The sequence below is a fragment of the Callorhinus ursinus genome, unplaced genomic scaffold, assembly GCF_003265705.2.
Source record: "Callorhinus ursinus isolate GAN/ISIS: 27379988/994484 unplaced genomic scaffold, GSC_fseal_2.0 scaffold71, whole genome shotgun sequence".
Taxonomy (NCBI): domain Eukaryota; kingdom Metazoa; phylum Chordata; class Mammalia; order Carnivora; family Otariidae; genus Callorhinus; species Callorhinus ursinus.
In genome coordinates this window covers 4,334,439-4,349,811 of record NW_027397133.1, presented here as the reverse complement: position 1 = coordinate 4,349,811, position 15,373 = coordinate 4,334,439, and the positions used below count along the sequence as shown (strand labels likewise).

At 52.8% G+C, this 15,373-nt stretch overlaps 1 protein-coding gene across 1 annotated transcript; it reads right to left on the bottom strand.

Annotated features, from left to right (window-relative positions):
* Positions 1-220: 220 nt before the first annotated feature.
* FBXO46 (F-box protein 46) lies at positions 221-14,589 on the bottom strand. The gene is made up of 2 exons (XM_025849900.2): positions 14,510-14,589; positions 221-3,192 (listed from the first exon to the last, which is right to left on the bottom strand). Exon 2 carries the CDS (start codon positions 3,112-3,114, stop codon positions 1,270-1,272), a length of 1,845 nt encoding a protein of 614 aa, XP_025705685.2. The 5' UTR covers positions 3,115-3,192; positions 14,510-14,589; the 3' UTR covers positions 221-1,269.
* Positions 14,590-15,373: the final 784 nt, after the last annotated feature.

Here is a 15,373-nt window from a genome sequence, read left to right as displayed (position 1 = left end):
CTCGGGATTTCTAAAGAAATGAAAACTATCTTGTTTAAGCTACTACTATTTTGAGATTTTTGAATCCAAACTGACACAGATGAAGAGTCAAAAATAATCTCGAGCTAAGGGACTTGGCGAAGGATCCCTCTCCCAATCTTTCCCGGCTCACCATGCAGTGCTCCGTGGCTCCCATCTCTCCCCAGCCCCCTCCCTAAACAACACACAAACCAGTCTGGGCCCAGCCTTATAAATATTGATTTTATAGAATGGACCAATTCAAAACTGGTCAGATGCCACACACCAGAAGCTTCCAGAACCACAAGGATGAAAAACCAAAAAACAAAAAACCCCAAATGGAACAAACAAAAATACCCCAGACCAAACTGCTTGAAAATCAAGGTCTCTGTTGACCAAAGGATTCTAAAGAAACACATATGGCTGGGGCTGGAGAGACCCCAATGCCTGAACGAGTACCCAGAGTGGAAGGAAAAACAACCAAGAAATTCAAAGCCACAGTCCCTGCCCACCGGCCCCCCACGCTGTCAAGAGCGAGGCAAAGGGCTTCACAGCTTTTTTTTGTGGGGGGGGAGAAGTGATGGCAAGCTTTAATAATGGGAGGAGGGGAATCTTTATACTTCAACTTTTTTTTTGTTTTTTTTCTCTTCCCCTTTGGGGGAAGTGAAGAGACTGGTAGCTTTAGGTTAAGGAAAAAACCGTGATTTTTATTGTTTTAATGGGGGAAAACGTCTAGAAATGGCAGGCTGCCACGAAAAGTGCCACATCTGATCTGTGCTCTCACCGGCCAACAATTCCTAAAGGAGGTGAGCCCCAGTGCGGCAGCTCAGGGGCCGTACCAACCTTGTGCCCTGCAGCCTCTAGGGAGAACACAGCTCCAGAAACAAGTAACTGAGGGGAGAGGGGGCAGGGGGCCAGAATGGGGGAACCCTTGCGGAGTACCAAAATTAGCTGCCTTCTGCTCCCTGCTGGTGGGTCCCTGGGGTGTAGAGTGGCAGGGAGGGGGTTGGGGCTGAATGGAGAAGTTGAGATGCTGATAAAAAACACCCTACTTGAGGGTCCACGGCCCTGGGTCTGGAGAGTAGAAAACCAACAGGCGTCACTCGATCAGAGTGCTTTCTCAATCACCCCCTGAACCCCATCTCAGTTCCGGAGGGGGATCAACGCCGCCTGGACTGGGGGTACGGGCTGGTGACCCAGTCCTGGCCCTCGGCTCCCGGGGGGAGGGGGGAGGGGTGGGCATGGTGGGCTCTCCCCCCCCCTCCCCCGGCTTCACCTCCCTTCCTCCCGGCCAGCCCGGCCCCCGCTGCCGCCCCCGCCCCCACCCCCGCCCCCGCCGCCCGGCCCATTGCAGGGCAGCACCCAGTTGTTATCGTGCAGACCCAGGCGGCAGCCGGGCGTCTCGCGGTCGGCTCGGCGGCAGCACATCCAGTAGGAACGTCCGTAAGGCAGGTCGTGGTGGTAGGGCTTGGGGTGCCAGCGGCAGAGCGACACGTCCCCCTTCTCGTATCTCTTGCGGCACTGCTTGCAAGGGTCATCGCGATAGAGCGGGTCACGGCTCCAGCGCGAGTCTGTGGCCCGCACGCCGAACGCCTCGATGATGCCCTTGAAGTGGTGGCAGGTGCACTTGAGGGCCGCCAGGGCCCGCGTGGGCAGGAAGCTGAAGATCTTCACCAGCACGTGCTCGGGCAGCAGCAGCATGTACTGTCGCGGCTCCAGCAGCCGCTGGATCTTGAAGCGAATCTCCAGGAAGTCGTGGGACACGTGCCGGTAGAGGCGGCACAGGGACGTGTCCGCTGTGCCCTCGGCATCGTCCGGGCCTGGCGCGGTGGCGGGGGAGTCGGCCGGGGGTGGCTCGGGGGGCCCGTCGGGGCCGCGGGACTGGAGGAAGAAGAGCTGGCCCGGTGGGGGCGGTTCCTCGGGGCTGACCGTCAGGCACACCGTCTCCTCTTTCACGTTCTTGGTGCCGTCCTTGCCAAAGAAGATGCACTCGTCCACCACCCCTGTCACCACCACATCCACGTGGAAGCCCGATGCTCCGCAGTCCCGGGCAGGGGGCGGAGGGGGGGCCGGGGGAGTGTCCTCAGGCCTGGCAGGGACCGGTGTCTCCCCCTCACTGGCCTCATCCGCCCGAGCCAGAAGGAACTCCACATTGCTGGGGAGGGCGTCCCGGGAGGGGCTGATGAGCTGGTACAGGTCGCAGGTGATCTTGTCCTTGGCCCGGGCCCCGGGGCCTGGGCTGCCGGGGTAGGCACAACCGGGCCGGCCCCCGCTCCCGTTGGGCAAGCTGCCGTCAGGGGCGCGGGGCTCTCGGCCATTGGAGATACGGAAGGCGATGCGTACCTCCCCGGGGCCTGGCCCAGGCCGCTCCTCTTTGCGGAGGCCTTTGGCTGGAGGGCTGTCCCGCTGGGCCTCGAAGTGGGCCACCGCCTCAGCTACCCGGCTGCAGTCCCCGCTACCGGACCGTCGTTCGGACCCCAGCCCCTTGGCAGGCCCGCCCTGCTCAGCTGACACGAAGACCACAGGCGCTGGGGTGCCGGGGCGTGGGTAGTTCTGCAGGGCCAGGGCGGCCCGCTGTTCCACCAGCGCCACCATCTCAGCCACAGAGAGCAGGTCTACGTCCTCGCCAGCCGAGGCTGGGGCCCCCTCAGTGGCAGGGGGCGCCTCTGGGCCCCCTGGGTCCGGGGGAGCCTTTGTAGGCTCAAGACAGCGCCTCCTCCGCTTGGCCTTGGAGCTGTCACTGCCCCAGTGCCCCTTGACTTTCATGGAGCTGGCCCGGCTGCCCCCACCACACTGGTGGGCCACAAAGAAGGCCACCTTCTCCTTTGTATTCCCGGGCTTGATGACGTACCACGTGTCCAACAGGACTCGCCCCTCATCACCAGCAGCAGCTGCTGAGAGGAGCGGGGCCGGCTGGGAGGCAGGGGCCTCCGTGGCCAAGGTGGGCGGGGTGTTCTCGGAGTGGGCAGGCCCGTGGTCTGGCTCAGCCCCGCTGCCGGGCTCTGGGCAGGCCGCTGGCTTGAGGGCTGCAGTAGGCGGGCGAGGCTGGTTCTGTGAGTAGGTGCCGAAGGGCCGGGGGCACCACAGCTGGAAGGGCAGGAGGCTGCCTCGGTCCATCCTGGGGAATGGTAGCAGACGGGCAGGGGTTCACCGCATTTCAGGACCTGGGTGGTCAGGGGAGGTTCCATAGGCCACCTGGAGACAGGGGAGAGGAGGTTGGGGAGCTGGGGGGAGGGATAGCCTGCCCTTCCCCTACCACCCCAACCTCAACTCCTGCGGGGACAGACCAGATGAGCCCACTAAGATCTCTATTCCTGCCCCACTGCGCAGGCGAGCAAATGGAAGGTTGCAGAGGGAATGAGAGCCGGTCTTATTTAAACACCCAGAATGGGGGTGCCTGGCTGGCGCAGTCAGCTGAGGGTCTGACTCTTGGTTTCTGCTCAGGTCATGATCTCGGGGTCGTGAGACTGAGCCCCAGCATGGGGTCGGCCCGAGGTTCTCTCCCTCTCCCTCTGCTTCTCCCCTGCTGGCTTGAGCCTAGGCTCACTCTCTCTTTCTTTCTAAATAAAATTTTTAAATAAATAAATAAAACACCCAGAATGTAACTAAAGCTGGCAGCTTGTTCCAACCCCGCAGGTCATACTCCATGGCCCAACTGCTTTCACTCACGATCCAGAGGCCTCCTGCTGCCATAACCCTGACCTTAAGTAAAAGTACCCACTGACAGACAGCTCCTCCTTCTTCCATTTGCTCACCCAGTAGCCAGTTCCTGAAAAGACAAGAAATTCCCAGCCCTGCCCATAGCTACAGTACTTGAGCCCACAGAGGAAGGAATGAGGTAGGCTGGGCAGGGGAAGAAAATGTGAGGTCAGAGCCAGCCAGCCAGGCCCTTAAGAAATCGGCTCTTTGGGGTGCCTGGGTGGCTCAGTCGGTTGAGCGTCTGACCCTTGGTTTTGGCTCAGGTCGTGATCTCAGGGTCGTGGGATCGAGCCCCGCGTGGGGCTCCGCACTCAGCACGGAATCTCTTGTCCCTCTCCCTCTGTTCCTCTCCCCCGCTCATGCGCTCTCTGGCGCTCTCTAAAATAAATAAATAAAATCTTAAAAAAAAAAAAAAAGTAAAGAAAAAAGAAATCAGCTCCTCACTTTGTTCGAGTCCCCAGGCTCCCTGAGAATCTCTCAAAGCTGTGTATCCTCTCCCAGAAAAATGCACCCACTTGCACAAGATGGTGTAGGTAACGAATGCCCTTAAGCACAGGCACAGACCTCTAGGATAAGAAGGCCTGTTCTCGTCTAGTTTCCTCTTCAAGTTGCCCACAGGTAGACCGAGTGGGGAAGGGTTACTTATCATAAAACCAGGCCCTCAAACTTGGTTTCAGGACTTTTTAATTCAGGGCTCTCTTAACAATGACCATTTTAGGGGCACTGGGTGGCTCAGTCATTGGGCATTTGCCTTCGGCTCAGGTCGCGGTCCTGGGATCCCGGGATCGAGCCCCACATCGGGCTCCCTGCTCAGTGGGAGGCCTGCTTCTCCCCCTCCCACTCCCCCTGCTTGTGTTCCCTCCCCCTGTCAAATAAATAAATAAAATCTTTAAAAAAAATTACCATTTTATTTTGCAACGACTTTGTGCATGACCTAATCTGGAAGTCATTCTGCTAATGAGTTTGACATGACCACTCTTCACTGCAGGCCCAACAGGTAGCATATTCCTCCATCTCTATCATTCCCTGGGCCCATCTCCCTCCAGTCATCTTGAAACCAAAATGCTCTCCAAACCTCAAATCTTCCACATGCCCATAGACCAGGGGTAAGCAAATCATGGCCCACTGCTGGTCTTTGCCAATAAAGTTTTACTGAAACATGCTCATCTATGTATGGCTGCTTTCATGCTACAATGGCAGAGTAGTTGCAACAGAGGACATATGGCCTTGCAAAGCCTAAAATACTCATTATCTGGCCCTTTATAGTAAAAGTCTGCTGACCCCTGCAGTACAGACTGACCCCACCTATAGATGGCGAAGTTACCATCCACCAATACATCTAAATGCCCAGGGATAGACACAAACACAGCAAAAGCCACTTTCTATAGATATTATCTCTACAACTTGGCTACCCCCTGAAATCCTCCAATCAGTTCCTACCCTGATCTCCAGAAGATAAATGCCCTCCCCCAAATATCCAGACCCTTTCAAATCCTAATTTAAACTTCCAAACCTATAAATATCCCCTCCGGCACAGAAGGACCCAGTCTCAAGGAATGCTTCCCAAATCCCATGTCCACCAAGAACTCCAACATACACAGCAATCGCCCAACCTCACACATGCCCCCAAAGACCAGTTTCCTGAAATCCTATACTCCCCTTCAAACACTTTCTAAATCTCCCCATGTATTTCCTAATTCCTAACAGAAGCCCCCCTAACTGCAAAAAAAAAAAAAACCCTCACAAAAACATAAAAGTTCCCTAACACCTAAGACTAATCCCAAACCATATTATTTCTCAAAGCCCAAAAAACCCCCAAACGCTCCCAAAGAATCCTCACCAATGACACGTGCTCACTGCAGGGCTCACTGGAGTTTATTAGGTACTGTTCTAACCATTCCCGCTAATCCTCCCCAAGTCCCTTTGAAGCAGGTAGTGTATTAATCCCAGGGTCTAGATGAGGCACAGAAAGGTTTAACTCCACATCGCGGGTCAGACAGGTAGGAAGGACTCGAGAAAGGCAAAAGCCCAGGCATTCTGGCTCCAGACTTGGCACCCCTGGATTCTTTACTCTGCTTTTAAGTCTCCCCATGAGCTTCCCAAATCACATACCCACCAAACATCCCCAACGGCAAAGGAGACCCCTACAATACAACGGAAACGTCCACATGACATAAAAGAACCCAAACCCAAGCCCCAAGGCTCCCCCTAAGCTCAAGGGAACCCCAAGTATCCCCCACACCCACGCAAACACTTCAGGCCCCAAAATACTCCTTAAGTGCAAAGAGAGCCCCCCAATTTTGTAACCGCCCCTCCAACCCGCCAACCCACTCAGACGACCCTCAAAACCTAGACACGCCCCCAAAGTACCCTCAGTGGTGAGCCCCGCCCCCCCAGCGGCGGGAGAGGGTGGCAGCACACACGCATGCGCACGAGAGAAGAGGGCCCGCCCCCTCGCTCCTTCCCTCCAGACTTCGCGCGGACAGCCGCGCGACTGGTTTCTCTCCGCCCCTTTGTTGACAAACCCGAGCGTGACGCCCCCAGCCAATGAGCGGCTGCCGTTCGGGGCCGTGCCCATATAAGGAATGCCTTGGCGAAGGGGCCTAACTTCGAAAGAGGGAGGAGTAGGCGAGAGGTGAAGGGGGTGTGGAAACAGTGGCGTGTAAGAGAGCGTGGAACAATTCCCAACTCCTTGCTAAAACGGAAGAACAAGGCCCGGAGAGAGGCCAAGGTATTCAAGGAGAGGTTTATTACACGACGTTCCCTCTAAACAGGAGCCCTGATTGACAGTTGAGATTTAAAGGACCAAGCAGCTCCGGGATTGAGACTCGAGGGCGGAAGGAAACCGGCAGAAAGATAAGCGCCCAGGTCTGGTTGGGAACCCTGAAGACCGAGATTCCCTGAGGGAGAAACTGGGCAGCAGAATCACTTCATCCTTGAAGAACAAATGGCCGAACCCTGCGACGACTCCCTCGGCACTGAGTTCAGCCTCTGGGCTTGGCATCAAGGCTCAGGCTGTGTGGCCAAACGCACCTTTCCGTTCAGCCTGTCCAAACAAGCGCCCCAAATCGGACTCAGACTTAGTACAAGAAAAGAATATCAAATACCCCGATAATGCTTTTTAAATATTAATTACCTGTTAAAATGATAATACTTAGGATATAATTTAAATAAAGTACTTAAAATTAACTTCATCTCTTGACTTCTTAAGATTGGCTACTATAAAATTTTAAACTATACATACGGCTCGCATTGTATTTCTATTGAACGGCGCTGGGCCTGATCCTTTCAATGCCAGGCCCATTCAGGAGACACCCAAAGGGGGCTCCACTGTAGGCGGTCACCTGTCCCTCCACCACCCTGCCCCAGCCTTGTCTGCTTCCAACCATCCTGCAAGTCTCGGCCAGAAGGGACTTCTTATAGCACAAACCTGACCCCATCCCTACCCTGTTCAAAAACTACCATGACTCCCCACTGCCCTTAGGAAAAAGCCCAGGTACCCAGCAGGACAGGTGGTCCACACAGAACTGGTGTGAGCTGGAGCAGGGATGTGACTCCAGGAATCTGATTCGGGACTGCTGTGCTCTATTATTGCTTTGCTATATATTCTCTGGTGTCCTAGCTCAGCCATTCCCTCCAAGAAGCTGAAACCCCTAGGCTGGGTCAGACTCCACCTCTGGGCTCCCACCCACATTGGCCTCCCGGCTTTTTATTCCTCTAGAGTCACCAAGCTCTTCCCTTCTGTGGTCTTTGCATTGGCTGTTCCCACTAACTGGAATGCTTTCCCCCCAGATCTCCACATGGCTCAGTTCTTTCTTTCATTTGCATCTTTGCTCAAATGTAACTTTAACAGAAAGGGCTTGCCGGAACTTCCTTCTTGGAAACCTGCCACCTACCCAGAGGAGGACCTCTGGGTTCCCAAGTCCCAGCCCTGCCCACTCGTTATCACTGTTCTAGGGATGCATCTGGTCTCCTCTACGGGACAGTGGACCCAGCAGGGTCAGAACAATCAGGGTCATCATGGTGTCCCCAGCCACACTGCCCAGCATGGGACCGAATGGATGGATCAAAGCTCCCTCCCCTGGAGCAACAAGTCCTAAACTTTGTGAGGCCTGGGTGTGAAACTCTGTTTCACACCCAGGTTCTGTCTGGGTCCTAGGTCACTGGGGCAGAATTTTCTAACTTCCCACCCACTAAGCCCTCCACGAGGCCCTCCATTAGGTCAGCTTTCAGAGAATGCTCCATGAAGATCCGTTTATTGTAAAACATCAGGACCCAGAAAGACTGAAAAATTTTTTAAACATGGAAAAAAGACCAGGCAAATGCAAACCAAAAGATAAATAGAAGAGAGACAACATCATTTAAAAAAACAATAAGGGGGGGTGCTTGGCTGGCTCAGTTGGTAGAGGATGCAACTCTTGACCTCGGGGTTGTGGGTTCAAGCCCCACGTTGGGTATGAAGATGACTCAAAATAAACTTTTTTTTTTTTTTTTAAGATTTTATTTATTTGTCAGAGAGAGAGAGCAAGCACAAGTAGGGGGAGTGGCAGGCTTCCTGCTGGCAAGGAGCCCGATGTGGGGCTCGATCCCAGGATGCTGGGATCATGACCTCAGCTGAAGGTAGATGCTTAACCGACTGAGCCACCCAGGCGTCCCTTAAAAAAGATTTTATTTACTCATTTGTCAGAGAGAGAGAGCGCACAAGCAGGGAGAGAGGCAGAGGCAGAAGGAGAAGCAGGCTCCCCGCTGAGCAAGGAGCCTGAAGTGGGACTCGATTCCAGGACCCTGGATCATGACTGGAGCCAAAGGCACACTCTTAACTGACTGAGCCACCCAGGTATCCCTCAAAATAAAATCTTAAAAAAAAAAAAAAAAGTAACAGCTGACAAAAGCAAAAGGTATTAGCAGGCACAAAGATGGTAACGAAACAAACTGATCCATTATACACAAAAGTTCTCAACATGTGTGCTAACACGATGGCCTCAAAACGTATAAAGGAAAAAACAACAGAATGGCAAGCACTTTGGCAAATCCACAACTGTGATGGGAAACTGCAATGTATCTCTCCGTAAGAGGTGGGTTGAACAGATAAAATTAGTAAGGAACTGAACCCCATGATCGACACTCGGTGGGATGCCCCCAACCATTTGAGAATCCAGTTTACACCCCTTATCTGACATTCTGAGGTCTTCCTGCTTGCTGGATCGGAGATGGTCGCCGGGCACACAAAGATGACAGAGCTCACCAGGAGGAGCTCATGAGAAAGGGGGCAGACATCCAAATAAACCATCATGACCCGCATGAATATATTAAGAAAGAAACTGATCACAAAGGCAGTTCACACCCGAGCATCATGGTTGGGAGCCAGGCTTTGCTAGAGGCATTTCACAAATATTAACTCACTCAATTGTCACATCATCTCGCTATTCTTAACCTCATTTCAAGGACGTGGAGGCACGGAATGGCGAAGCGATTGCCCTCAGACCCAGCTTTGTGGCAGGAGTTCCTGAAGTGGCCGGCAGCTTTAGTCACTGAGCGGCACTTTTGTGCAGATCATCTTACTCTGTCCTCAAACAGGAGCAGTCCCCCTCACTGACAGCCACAGACAATGGTCTTTCTCTTCCCGATTTATTTTTTTTCCTTAGCACATATCCCTATCTAATATACTAGAAACTTTGTTGATAAAAGTTTCTTGTCAGTTTCCCCTCCCAGGACCAGCATTTTTGCCTATTTCACCTCCCTGCAGGATCTCCAGCTTTTAGAACAGCACCAGGCACTTGGCTCCTGTAAGTTAGCTGCCTGGAACAGGAAACCCCGGCAGTGTGTGAGGAATGAAGTCTCTCGTGCTGAACGGACACTGCCACAGCCCTCTAGGGGATCTGTATGCGCATTTGAGAAGGAATGCCCTAACCCATCAGAAGTGTGCAACGCATGTTTGTTTGAACAGACTCCTAACACCGCCACGCTGTCCGTCTTTACATGTGCTACTGGGGACCTCTTGGGAAAAGCCGGCTGGTTCCAGCCAAGTCCACGTGTGGAAATCCTGCTCCCAGGACGGAGGTAGGTTGGCACTCCTTCCAGGAGCTAGTCCAGCAACCTCCCAAGCTATTTGGAATCTCTTCCTCCTGAGTCCTCCTCTGGCTGCCCCTGTCACCTGTCATTGCTGAGTGACAATGACCTGGGTGAGGGCCTCTCTCCCCTCCACGCTGTGGGTTTCTGGAAGGCTGGGACCTCTCCTCAAAGGCACAGCTGCTCCAGCCTCCACACTTGGCTCACTGGCCTAGTTTAGCTCTTCCGGCTCCATCCTTTCCATGGTAGCTGGGGAGACTGCTCCAAACATAAATCAGACCGTATCAACTCCCCTGCTTAAAACCTTTCTGTGAGAGGCGCAAGTTTGCAAAAACAAAAATACATGTCCGGGAGCCCTTCTCAGGAAGCTACTGGAGGATTTGCTTCACCAAAATGAAGCGGTGAACAAAGAGAAAGGGAGCTATCAGATCAAAGACAAAAGTCTAGCCCAGAAGAGAGGCAAAAGGGCATCCCCAGATGAAGGTAAAGGGAGAGCCTGGGAGCACAGCTTGCAGTAGGTCTAGGGAGAACCTGTTTCCACAAATGCACAAAGAAAAGAGAGAACAAGCTAAGTGTGCACCCTAAGAAGTTGGAACCAAAGGGCACCTGGGTGGCTCAGTCGGTTGAGCTTCTGACTCTTGATTTTGGCTCGGGATCTCAGGGTGGTGAGATCGAGCCTGCTTGGGATTCTTTCTCTCCCTCTGCCCCTCCCCCCAGCTCCCGCATGCTCTCTCTCTCTCTAATAAATCTTAAAAAAAAAAAAAAAGAAGTTGGAAACAATGGCAACTATAGCAGAATAAGGCAAAGAAAGAAGATAGGAAATAAAAAATGGATGCCTGGCTCTCCTCCCTCTGACTCACGTGAGGCCTGCCCCCAACCTTGAGGCGCCTCCATTCCACAGTCAGGGTCATGCTAGCAAGGGCTGGGCACGGAGCAGGTGCTCAGGTAATGCACTGGCCCATGGTCATGGTCACGCAGGAACCGGTGGCAGGGTACCAGGGCTCTGTTCCTGGCCCAGATCCTTCTACCCCCCACCCTCTTGACCCCCACCCCCATCCCCAGTCAGTCCACAATCTTGATTCATCACCTCGCTTGGCTTTTTGGTCTCAGGGTCTGCCGCCCTCTCTCTCCCTCTCAAACCTTCCTTTCCAACAGCTCTCGCTGACGGCAGGAATCATCCAAAGCCTCAGGATCTAGAGATCCGGGATGCAGACAGAATCCAGGCAGGGCCTGCAGACACCCCAGCTTTCCCACTTTTGGAGGTGTGTCCATAGGTTAGGGTGCTTAACCCTTGGTGCCTCAGTTTCCTCCACTGTAAAATGCAGATAATAACAGTACCCACCCACGGGCTGCCTGCTGATCCACGGAGATCAACCCAGCAGAGCGCTCAGTGTCAGCTAGGTACTAAGGAGAGGCTCAATATTCCGGCTCTGGGCTTATTAAGGGAAGGTGAGACTCAGTACCTAGGAGTCTGGAAATGACTGACTAAACCAAAGACTTCATCGTCTTTACTTCATATTCTGAAAGGAAACTATCAGGCTCCTCCTGATAGTAATATGGTCATTCCTTTGTTACTGTTGCATATTGGGTCTCAACTATTAAACAGATATTTACAGAGCAGCTACTGTATGCCAGGCGCCTGTTCTGGGCACGGGGGGGTGGAGGGAAGGAGACAGAGATCCTCGCCTTCGCGGGGCTGACATACTAATTGGAGACAGGGACAGTAAAAATAGAGTAAGTTCTAAGGTGGCAAGTGCTATGGGGAAACAAATATAGCAAGTTAAGAGGACTGGGAGTGGAAGTGGGGGCTCTGATCTTAATCGAGGGGTCAGGATGGCACCATGGAGCAGGTGACGAGCCAAGCCTTTCAGAAAACTTGTGGTTTTAGGAATCATACGGCATTGCCAAGAACTGCTAGAAATACCCCATTAGAAATGGTAAAAATATCATGTTGTATGAATAAGCTTCGGACAAGCACAGGCTGAAAACCCATTAAAGATTTTAAGAAAAGGCAAAATGACTTGGAAAGCGGACACATTTTCTAAGACAGACAAATAAAGGAGAGGGGGAAAAAAGTGTCACATGACCTCGGGGGACCCAGATGTGAAATTCAGGCACAGAGATGAGTGAGAGGCTGGCCAACTTTCCCCCAAACCAAGAGGTTTTCAGATGATTCACCAAGAGCTGAAGACAAAGTGTTAAAGACCCCTGACGTTAATGACGCAATGACAAGCAGGCAAAGCCAGCATAAGGAGCCGCAAATGAATGAGGAAGAGAAAAACCCAAACCCGAAAAATGAGCCCGAGTGCCACCAACGTTGGGACAACAACGAGCTCCCCAAGGGCAGGGTGTCAGTCTGCACACAACAGGTGCTCTATCAACACTGTGGCCCACTCAAGGAATGAACCCCCATTTTCCAGAAGAGGAAACTGAGGTCCAGAGGGGTTGAGTGACTTGCCTAGAGTCACACGGCTAGTGTGTGATGGAGCCAGGATTCAAATCTGGGTGTTCTGGTTCCAAAGCGCATGATCCAGGGTTTTTTCTTAAAAGAATAAAAATCACAGAGACCTCAGACTTACTGAGAGCTTCATATGGACTACACATTTTATACATGTTACCTCATCAACTCTTTACAAGAGCCCCATGGCTGGAATGTGGCCCCATTTTGCCCGAGGAAACTTGAGGGCCAGAGTGGGAACACAGCGTGGCCAAGGACCCCAGCAGCAGAAGTAGAGAGCTGAACCTGGGCCTATCTGAGGCCAGTTCTTTTAGCCACAAGCTTTCCTATCAGGGCCAGAGAATTTATGTGATAAACTCAGGAAGCCTCACAAGAAATGAACCAAACTGTTTCAAGATGAATTACAAAGTTGCCAAACTGCCCAGTGAGGCTGGAATAACCAAAAGGCTGCAGGGAGAAAACATAGTGGTCAGAAATAGTTCCTATTCACTAAAATACCTGGAGTTGGGCCAGGCTGGGCATTGGCACATGAATTATTTATATCTGGCTAGGGATTGGGACAGGAATGGGGACAGACTGAGCTTCTGAGCACCCCTTCGGGGAGTCACCCTTGGACTTGGAAGCCCAGGGGTGTAGAGGGTGGGAAACAAGAAGAGACAGATATGGGGGCAGCCTGCGGGAGAAGGAAAAAGAGGCAGCCTGGCTGATGTCTCCCTCACTGGTCCCTGTCTTCTGCGTTCTTTCTCAAGTCTGTTTCCCACTCTCTGTTCAAAAAATGACAACTCATGTGCATTGAGCACTTACTCCAAGAACTTTACGTGCTTACCTCCCTGAACTCTCTAACCTTCTTCCTAAAGTTACTGATCCCAATTTATAGTTAAGGAGAGACGCAAAGACTTGCCCAAGGTCACATGACAAATGAATGGCAGGGCTAAAATTCGAACTGAAGACTGCTTCTGTTCTGGAGTCTCTGCCCTAACTCATAACACTGTTATTTCAGTACAAGGAGAGGGGGCGAAATCACAGTGGTGAAAGCACATTCTGAGCCAGTATGCCTAGGTTGGAATCCTGAGTCTACTGCTTAATGCTGGATGACCTTGGGAAAGTTGCTTAAGTTCTCTGTGCCTCTGCTTCCTTTGGGTAGAATGGAGATAACCCCACCTACACTTTAGGGGTGTTGTCAGAATTAAATGAGTTAATATGCACGAAGAGTTGAGTTAAGAAAAGGGCCAGGCACTTCCTAAACTGTAAGTGTTAGCTGTAAGAGCCCTTGCCTGCTTCTTAGCTGGGGTGTGCCCTGATCAGTGCCAGATTTTGAGAAAAACGCCTCTGAGGTTGGACTGATAAGAAGGGAACCCATTAGCACCTGTGACCCAGTCACATTCCTCGGGTGGGGAACTTCCCACCAACAGCCCCCAGACCGAGGAATTATTGGAAGGGAGGGTAACAATCTTAAGGAGTCTCCCCTCTTCTCAGTGGCAAGTTGTTCCCACAACACAGATAAGGGCACCGAGTTTCAGAGAGGGGAGACTTGCCCAGGTCACAAAGGAGTGACAGATTAAGAGATCCGAATGCTGGACTGCCAAAGCACAGAAAGCACCACACTTTTCGAGATCCCTCTGGAGAAATGAGAGTGCAAAAGGTTCTCTCTAGGGCCCCTTCTGGCCATCTGATTCCTACAGTTCTGTGACTGTCCAGTTTCTCGGGAGTCTCTGGCTGGTCTAGGCAAACTATCGTTGCATCCAGGCGCCTAAAGCCATGCTCCCCACCCCACCCCCAGTACGGCACCCTCACCAACACACCACTCTACCACTGATTTCTCTCTCCCACCACCTCAGCTTGCCCTCCTGCCCCCAATCTGATCTAGAGGCCCTAACCCACCGCATCCACGGCTGGTCTCTCCTTCGGAGTCTACAGTCCCCCTCATTCATCTAGCTCTGACCCCCATGCCTTTCCGCATCCCCCAGGGTACCCGCCTCGAAACTGCTCCCTTCAGGGCCTCTGCCGGGACGCCCAGCCCCTTCTCCAACTCGGGACTCCCTTCCCCAGCTCTGAGCTCCCTTACAATCAATCCCAAAGCTCGACTCCTTCCCCACCTACAAGACCCCTCCCCAGCCCCCATTCTTCTACTACTCCCTCCGGCTCCTATTCCTCCCGCACCCCTCCCCAAAGCGATCTCTCGTCGTCCAGCCCCTTCTTTAGCCCCAGCTTCTTCCTTCTCGCCACCTGGTCCCGAACCCCCGCCCCAGCTTTCAAGAGCCCCCAGCCCCGACTCGGGGTTCTCACCATCTCCCCGCGCCGCAGCTCTCTCGGCTACGCGGGTTTCCCCCACTCGCTCCTCTCCAACCTCCCCTTCCGGGTTCCCGCCCCGAAGCCCGCTGGGAATTGGAGTCCGAGCGGCCACGGACTACACCTCCCAGAAGGCAGCGTGACCACCCTTGGAGGTGGGTAGAGGAAGCAAACTGGGCGGGCTGAGGACAAGAACGACTCTAACTCCCAGGAGGCAGAGAGGGCACTTTGCAGCGCAGGCGCAGAGAGTGCCCCCGCCGGGAGCGCTGGGAGATGGAGTCCAGTCTCCTCCATTTTGGCCCGGGGTCCTTGGAAAGAGATTGAGCAAATTGCAGAGACGTTTGTGAGGGGTGAAGAGTTGGGAAGGAGCAAGTTTATCGATTTCCGAATGCTCATTAACATAATAATTAACAGTGCCTTGAACTTTCTCAAACATTTTTCCATCTCTTCCCCCCATTTTCTTACCATCACCTCCTCTAATTTACAAATGAGAAAATTAAGCCTTAGGAGGGAGAAGGCCCCATGAACTCGGAACTATTCAACATCCTAGAAGCTTCACGAGGACAGGCACCTTTGTGTATCTCATTCAAGCACCCAGAACAGTGTAAATAAGTGTTGTGCAATATTTATTGCATACTAACCATAGGCCAGACACCCTGCAGACAACCCAAGTATTACCCCAAATTTGTAAAAGTTAAGGCAAAAAGAGATGAAACCTCTTCTCCATGGCAGCTCAGCAAGAAAGTGATTTGAACTGAAGTGTGTTGGACATCAGGGCCTCTACTCTCCACTAGGTCGTTAGATCGCTTCCCCTTAAGCTGTATTTCCCAGTCTATCCTCATCGGCCATGAGAAAGAGCTT

Excerpts from the sequence above, each read along its gene's own strand:
- FBXO46 (XM_025849900.2), bottom strand. The coding sequence starts at position 3,114 with ATGGACCGAGGCAGCCTCCTGCCCTTCCAGCTGTGGTGCCCCCGGCCC.